Raw genomic sequence first — 8279 nt, forward strand, 5'->3', positions numbered from 1 at the left:
GTGTCCCCAGGTGTCTCCTGAGCTCCCCACCCCAAGACTCCCCATTCCCACCCCAAAACCCACCAGAGATATCCACGGGCATGGAGATGCAGCGGCTCAGGGGTGGCTGCCCTGGGTGTCCCTGGCTGTCCTTGGGTGTCCCCTGGGTGTCCCCTGAGTGTCCCTGCCTGTCCCCTGGGTGTCCCCAGGTGTCTCCTGAGCTCCCCACCCCAAGACTCCCCATTCCCACCCCCAAAACCCACCGGAGATATCCACGGGCATGGAGATGCAGCGGCTCAGGGGTGGTTGCCCTGGGTGTCCCTGCCTGTACCCTGCCTGTCCCCTGGGTGTTCCCTGGGTGTCCCTGGGTGTCCCCTGGGTGTCCTCAGGTGTTCCCTGAGCTACCCACCCCAAGACCCCCCATTCCCACCCCCAAAACCCACCGGAGATATCCACGGGCATGGAGATGCAGCGGCTTAGGGGTGGTTGCCCTGGGTGTCCCTGCCTGTACCCTGCCTGTCCCCTGGGTGTTCCCTGGGTGTCCCTGGGTGTCCCCTGGGTGTCCTCAGGTGTTCCCTGGGCTACCCACCCCAAGACCCCCCATTCCCACCCCCAAAACCCACCGGAGATATCCACGGGCATGGAGATGCAGCGGCTCACGGGCGGCTGCCCTGGTTGTCCCCAGCTGTCCCCTCCCTGTCCCCTGGGTGTCCCTGGCTGTCCCCATCTATCCCCTGAGCTCTCCACACCAAGACCCCCCATCCCCACCCCCAAACCCACCAGAGATATCCACGGGCATGGAGATGCAGCGGCTCAGGGGCGGCGGCGGCGGCACCGGGGTCTCCAATCCCACACTTTTCAGCAGCTCGGCTGTAAGATCAGACACACCCCCCCTTGTGAGCCCAGAGGGAGCAGCAGAGCCCCCCAAAAGCAGGGGGAGGGTCCCAGCACCCCCTGGGCAGCCCTACCCTGCTCCCGGCCCTCCTCGGCGCTGCCCAGGCCCCTCTTGCTGTGCCGGACGGGGCTGGTGCGGGCGGGGTGGCCGGGCTGGGGGAAGAGCCTCAGGGGCTGCATGTCCTGGAACAGCAGAGGGGAGGGGGTCATGGTTGGGTTGGGGATGGCCAAATCCTGAGGAGGAGTTTAGGAAGCAGAAGAATCTTTTCTGGCCTTTTTCCATCAATTCTGCCCCGATCTCCCCCCGCCCCCGCAGGACTCACGTGGCTGAAGAGCTCGTTGGTCAAGCCCAGGTAGTTGTGCAGGGCCAGGAAGGTGACGCGCTGCAGTCGCACCATGATGATCTGAGGGGGGACAGGAGGCCACCGGTGACCCCCTGCCAACCCAAAGGACCCCCCCGCAGTCCCCCAGCCCCCACCTCACCTGCACCACCCGCACCAAGCTCTCGGGGTACTTCTCGAAGATGGCGGAGAAGGCCTCGACCGGCAGGCGCAGGATGGTGGAGTCCTCGGCGGCGCGGGCGCACACTGTGCGGTACGGCCGCTGGTGGCCCTGCGGGACACGGCTGTTGGGGAGGCCTGGCCAGCATTGGGAGCTCCAGTCCGGCCCTGGGTGGGGTTTGGGGGGAGCTGGGAGGTGGAGAAGTCTGAGGGTGGCATGGGGGGTTGGGCCGATTGGCGTTGGGATGGCCATGGTTGGGTTGGGGATGGCCATGGTTGGGTTGGGGATGGCCATGGCTGGACTGGAGGAGTTGGGGGATGGCCATGGTTGGGGTTAGGGATGGTCAGAGTTGGGTTTGGGGATGGTCATGGCTGGGGATGGCCATGGTTGGGTTTGGAGATGGCCATGGTTGGGTTGGTGTTGGCCATGGTTGGGGTTGGGGATGGCCATGGTTGGACTGGAGGAGTTTGGGGATGGTCATGGTTAGGTTTGGATATGGCCATGGTTGGGTTACTGCTGGCCATGGTTGGGTTGGTGTTGGCCATAGTTGATTTGGGGATGGCCATGGTTGGGTTTGGGGATGGTCACACTTGGACCGGGGGCGTTTGGGGACAGCGTCGGTACCGTGATGACATCGAGGATGCTGAGCAGGCTGTGGACACTGTCCCCAGGGAACACCTCCTTCATCACCGTCTCCTTCCCGTCCTGCCGAGCACAGAGCCCTTTGTTCCTTCCATCCCCAGTGCCCCCATCCCATCCCTGTCCCCAGGGTGTCCCCTGGGCGTCCCCTGAGTGTCACTGGATGTGCTTAGGTATCCCCTGGTTGTCCATGTGTGTCCCCAGATGTCCCTTGGGTGTCCCTGCGGGTCCCCTGGGTGTTCCTGGATACTCCCAAGTGTGTTCAGGTGTCCCCTGGTTGTCCCCTGGCTGTCCCTGGCTGTCCCCTGGCTGTCCCCGGCTGTCCCCTGGCTGTCCCCTGGTTGTCCCCAGATGTTCCCTGGGTGTCTCCAGCCATTCCCAGATGTCCCCTGGCTGTCCCCTGCCTGTCCCTGGCTGTCCCCAGATGTTCCCTGGCTATCCCCTGGCTGTCCCCAGATGTTCCCTGGCTGTCCCCTGGCTGTCCCCAGATGTTCCCTGGGTGTCTCCAGCCATTCCCAGATGTCCCCTGGCTGTCCCCTGGCTGTCCCTGGCTATCCCCTGGCTGTCCCCTGGCTATCCCCTGGCTGTCCCTGGCTGTCCCCTGGCTGTCCCCTGGTTGTCCCCTGGCTGTCCCTGGCTATCCCCTGGCTGTCCCCTGGCTGTCCCCTGGATGTCCCCAGTTGTCCCCTGGCTGTTCCCTGGCTATCCCCTGGCTGTCCCTGGCTATCCCCTGGCTGTCCCCAGGTGTCCCCTGGCTGTCCCCAGCTGTCCCCTGGATGTGCCCTGGCTGTCCCCAGGTGTCCCCTGGCTGTCCCTGGCTATCCCCTGGTTGTCCCCTGGCTATCCCCTGGCTATCCCCTGGCTGTCCCCTGGATGTCCCCTGGCTGTCCCCTGGATGTCCCCAGTTGTCCCCTGGCTGTCCCCGGCTATTCCCTGGCTATCCTCTGGCTGTCCCCTGGCTGTCCCCTGGATGTCCCCTGGATGTCCCCTGGCTGTCCCTGGCTGTCCCCTGGTTGTCCCCTGGCTGTCCCCAGCTGTCCCCAGGTGTCCCCTGGCTGTCCCCAGGTGCCCCTTGGCTGTCCCTGGTTGTCCCCTGGCTGTCCCCAGGTGCCCCTTGGCTGTCCCCTGGCTGTCCCCTGGCTGTGCCCTGGCTGTCCCCTGGCTGTCCCTGGCTGTGCCCTGGCTGTCCCCAGGTGCCCCTTGGCTATCCCTGGCTATTCCCTGGCTGTCCCTGGCTGTCCCTGGCTGTCCCCTGGCTGTCCCTGGCTATCCCCAGGTGCCCCTTGGCTGTCCCTGGCTATCCTCTGGCTGTCCCCTGGCTGTCCCCTGGCTGTCCCCGGCTATCCCCTGGCTATCCTCTGGCTGTCCCCTGGCTGTCCCCGGCTATCCCCTGGCTATCCCCTGGCTATCCCCTGGCTATCCCCTGGCTATCCCCTGGCTGTCCCCAGCTGTCCCCAGGTGTCCCCTGGCTGTCCCCATTTGCCCCTTGGCTGTCCCTGGCTGTGCCCTGGCTGTCCCCAGGTGCCCCTTGGCTGTCCCCNGGCTGTCCCCAGGTGCCCCTTGGCTGTCCCCGGTTGTCCCCTGGCTGTCCCCTGGATGTCCCCTGGCTGTCCCCAGGTGCCCCTTGGCTGTCCCCTGGCTGTCCCCAGGTGCCCCTTGGCTGTCCCTGGCTGTCCCCTGGTGCCCCTTGGCTGTCCCCTGGCTATCCCCTGGCTGTCCCCAGGTGTCCCCTGGCTGTCCCCAGGTGTCCCCAGCTGTCCCCTGGCTATCCCCTGGCTGTCCCCTGGTTATCCCCTGGTTATCCCCTGGCTGTCCCTGGCTATCCCCTGGCTATCCCCTGGCTGTCCCCAGGCGTCCCCAGGTGCCCCCCCGTGCCCTCACCGGCTCGGTGAGCAGCAGCTCCAGTTTGCCGTCCTGCAGGACGTAGATGCTGGTGTCGGGCTGGCCGGGCCGGAACACGTACTCGCCCTGCTGGCACTGCTGGAACACCATGTGCTTGCACAGCTCCAGGAACAGCGGCTTCTCAAAGTGCCCCAGCACCCTGCGGGCACAGCCGGGGCACAGCAGGTGACACCGAGCCCGCTGCCACCTCTCCAGGTTGCCATGGAGATGGGGACGCAGGAGAAGAGCGGCCGGGGGCACCGGGGTCCAGACTCCGCTGGGAAATGGTGGCCAGGGGGGATGCTGGTCCCTCAGGGGGAATTCTGGTCCCTCACGTGGATCCTGAGCCCCAGGGATGGATTTGATCCCCCCAGGATAGATCCTGACCTCCAGGGAGGGATCCTGATCCCTCAGGGGGAATTCTGGTCCCTCGGGTGGATCCTGAGCCCCAGGGATGGATTTGATCCCCCCAAGATAGATCCTGACCTCCAGGGAGGGATCCTGATCCCTCGGGTGGAATTCTGGTCCCTCGCATGGATCCTGAGCCCCAGGGATGGATTTGATTCCCCCAGGATAGATCCTGACCTCCAGGGGGGGGATCCTGATCCCTCAGATGGATCCTGAGCCCCAGGGATGGATTTGATCCCCCCAGGATAGATCCTGATCTCTAGGGGAGGCATCCTGATCCCTCAGGGGGAATTCTGGTCCCACGGATGGATCCTGAGCCCCAACACCCTGATCCCATGGATGGGTCATGACCACCAAAGATGGATTCTGACCCCACTGAGTCTGATCCTGACCCCCAGGCCCCTGACCCCGAACTCCCCCATGATGGACGCCAATGCCAGGGCCGGATCCCGATGCCAGGGACAGACCCCGATCCCAGGGCCGGATCCTGATGCGAGGGTTGGATCCCCATCCCAGGGTCAGATCCCGATGCCAGGGCCAGACCCTGATGCCAGGGCTCGATGCCAATGCCAGGGACAAACCCCAATCCCAGGGACAGACCCCGATGCCAGGGACAGACCCCGATGCCAGGGCTGGATGCCAACCCCAGGGACAGACCCCAATCCCAGGGACAGACCCCAATCCCAGGGACAGACCCCAATCTCAGGGCTGGATCCTGATTCCAGGGCCGGATCCCCATCCTAGAGACAGACCCCGATCCCAGGGACAGACGCTGATCCCAGGGCCGGATCCCCATCCCAGGGCCGGATCCCAGTGCCAGGGCCGGATCCCAGTGCCAGGGACAGACCCAAGTCCCAGGGGCGGATCCCCATCCCAGGGCCTGATCCCGCTGCCAGGGACGGATCCCCATCCCAGGGACAGACCCCAATCCCAGGGCTGGATGCTGATCCCAGGGCTGGATCCCGCTGCCGGGGCCATCCCCGCTGCTCACCGGACGTTCTTGAGCATGTAGAGGACCTCGGAGGGCAGGTGGGAATTGGCCACGTCGAACTCGGTCAGGTCGGCCTCCAGCACCGCCGGCGGCGGCTCCTTCAGCTGCAGCGTCGGCTGCTCCTTCCGGATGCGCAGCAGCCTTGGGGACACCCGGGGGACACCGCGTTGGGACGCCCGGATGGCACCGGGATGGTGCCACCGCCCCCCAAAACCGACGGTGCCCCCTCCTCACTTCTTGGCGATGTTGAGCATCTTCAGCTTCTTCTTCATGCGGGGCCGGGAGGTGCTGGAGATGGTGGTGTCCACCAGGGACGACGTGGACTGGGACACCTGGGGGTGGGGACGATGCCCTGGGGTGTCACCCACCGGTGGCCTCACGGTGCCACCCCCAGGTGCTGCCAACTCCCCCCGAGCGTCACCTTGCGCATGATCTTGCGGCCGTAGAAGAGCATCTTGTCCCTCTTGCGGAAGCGGTACCGGGGGGTCTCCTGGGTGGGCACCTCTGGGGACACACGGGGGACACGGGCTGAGGGGTGTGGCACTGTCACCCCCCCGTCCCCGAGGCCACCGGGGCCGTGTCACTCACCCTTAAGGCGCAGCCGGTGCAGCAGGGCCACGACGGCCGTGACGACGACGACGACGGTGAGGCCGAGGCCCAGGATGGCCCCCAGCACCTGGGGAGGGACAGGGGGGTCCCCACGCGGTCCCCGAGGTCCCCACGGGGTCCCCGAGGTCCCCACGGGGGGTGAGCGATGGCAGGGCCACCATGGGGACGTGGAGGGAGGGGAGGGGATGGGCGGGATCGGGGACCAGGACACGTCCCCAGGGGACAAGAGTGTGTCACCTCAGGGGTGCTGAGCAGCACTGGGGACACGAGGACACTTTCGTGTCACCTCAGGGGTGCTGAGCAGCACTGGGGACACGAGGACATTGTCCCCAAGAACACGGGGACACTTTTGTGTCACCTCAGGGGGTGCTGAGTAGCACTGGGGACATGGGGAAACTGTCCCCAAGGACATGGAGACATTTCTGTGTCATCTCAGGGGGTGCTGAGCAGCACTGGGGACACAAGGACATTGTCCCCAAGAACACGGGGACACTTTTGTGTCACCTCAGGGGGTGCTGAGCAGCATTGGGGACATGGGGAAACTGTGCCCAAGGACATGGGGACATTTCTGTGTCATCTCAGGGGGTGCTGAGCAGCACTGGGGACACGAGGACATTGTCCCCGAGGACACGGGGACATTTTTGTGCCACCTCGGGGGGTGCTGAGAGGCACTGGGGACATGGGGACACTGTCACTGGTGGTATAGGGATATAGAGACACAGGGACAAGGGACATGAGGACATTGGGATATAGAGACACAGGGACACGGGGACACAGGGACAAGAGGACATGAGGACATGAACATGTGAGGACATGGGGACATGAAGACATGGGGACACAGGGACATGGACACGTTGGGACACATTGGGACACAGTGGGACACATTGGGACACAGGGACAAGGGGACATGAGAACACTGGGGCCATGGGGACACAGAGCCACGGGGACACGAGGACATGGGTACACAGGGACACAGGGACATGAGGACACAGGGACACGAGGACACAGGGACACGGGGACACAGGGACATGGACACATTGGGACACATTGGGACACAGGGACAAGGGACATGAGGACATGAACATGTGAGGACATGGGGACACAGGGACATGGGGACACAGGGACATGGACACATTGGGACACATTGGGACACAGGGACAAGGGGACATGAGAACACTGGGGCCATGGGGACACAGAGCCACCGGGACATGGGGACACGGGGACACAGGGACACGGGGACATGAGGACACAGGGACATGAGGACACAGGTACACGGGGACAAAGGGACACGGGGACATGGGGACACGGGGACATGGGGACACAGGGACATAAGGACACGGGGACATGGACACATTGGGACACATTGGGACACATTGGGACACATTGGGACACAGTGGGACACAGGGACAAGGGGACATGAGAACACTGGGGCCATGGGGACACAGAGCCACGGGGACATGGGGACACGGGGACACGAGGACATGGGGACACAGGGACATGGGGACACAGGGACATAAGGACACAGGGACATAGGGACACGGAGACACAGGGACACAGGGACATGGGGACACAGGGACATGGGGACACAGGGACATGGGGACACACAGGGATATGGGGGGACACAGGGACATGGGGACACAGGGACATGGGGACACAGGGACATGAGGACACAGGGACACAGGCACACAGGGACACAGGGACATGGGGACACGGGGTCACAGGGGCACAGGGACACAGGGACACTGTCCCCTCACCGCGCTGGTCGGGAGTCGGTCGGTCAAGAACCGCGGCAGCACCGCCCTCAGGGGCCCGTCCTGTGGGGACAAGGGACAGCTGAGCCCTGGGGACCTCCAGGGGTGGGGACAAGGGACAACTGAGCCCCAGGGACTTCCAGGGGTGGGGACAAGGGACAACTGAGCCTCAATGACCCCCAGGGTGGGGACAGGGGACAACTGAGCCCCACTGACCCCCAGGGGTGGGGACAAGGGACAGCTGAGCCTCAATGACCCCCAGAGTGGGGACAAGGGACAACTGAGCCCTGGTGTCCCCCAGGGGTGGGGACAAGGGACAGTTGAGCCCCAGGAACCCCCGGGGTGGGGACAAGGGACAGCAGAGCCCCAGGGACCACTGGGGTGGGGACAAGGGACAGTTGAGCCCCAGGGACCCCCGGGGTGGGGACACTGAGGTGACAGGGCCATGTCCCACCTCGGCCTCGTCCTGTGGCTCCGACTCGCTCTGCCCCATGGCCGGGGGGGGCTCTGCCCATCCAAAGTCCTGCCAAAACGGGGCACAAAGGGACAAAAAGGGACAAAAAGGGACAAAAAGGGACACTTTGTGACACGGGGACACCCAGGTGACACCCCAGTGACACCTCACA

At 64.7% G+C, this 8279-nt stretch overlaps 1 protein-coding gene across 1 annotated transcript; it reads right to left on the reverse strand.

The window, feature by feature from the left end:
- Positions 1–759: 759 nt before the first annotated feature.
- LOC108510454 (neuropathy target esterase-like) lies at positions 760–8273 on the reverse strand (the record flags this gene model as incomplete). Its single annotated transcript, XM_017840131.1, has 12 exons — positions 8108–8273; positions 7657–7716; positions 5882–5969; positions 5715–5797; positions 5528–5625; positions 5294–5434; positions 3895–4054; positions 1999–2079; positions 1357–1485; positions 1197–1277; positions 948–1056; positions 760–849 (listed from the first exon to the last, which is right to left on the reverse strand). Coding segments are annotated over exons 1-12 (1159 nt in total), but the record flags the coding sequence as incomplete, so codon positions are not given.
- Between the last annotated feature and the right edge of the window lie 6 nt (positions 8274–8279).

The sequence above is a fragment of the Lepidothrix coronata genome, unplaced genomic scaffold (assembly GCF_001604755.1).
Source record: "Lepidothrix coronata isolate B3197 unplaced genomic scaffold, Lepidothrix_coronata-1.0 Scaffold925, whole genome shotgun sequence".
Classification (NCBI taxonomy): domain Eukaryota; kingdom Metazoa; phylum Chordata; class Aves; order Passeriformes; family Pipridae; genus Lepidothrix; species Lepidothrix coronata.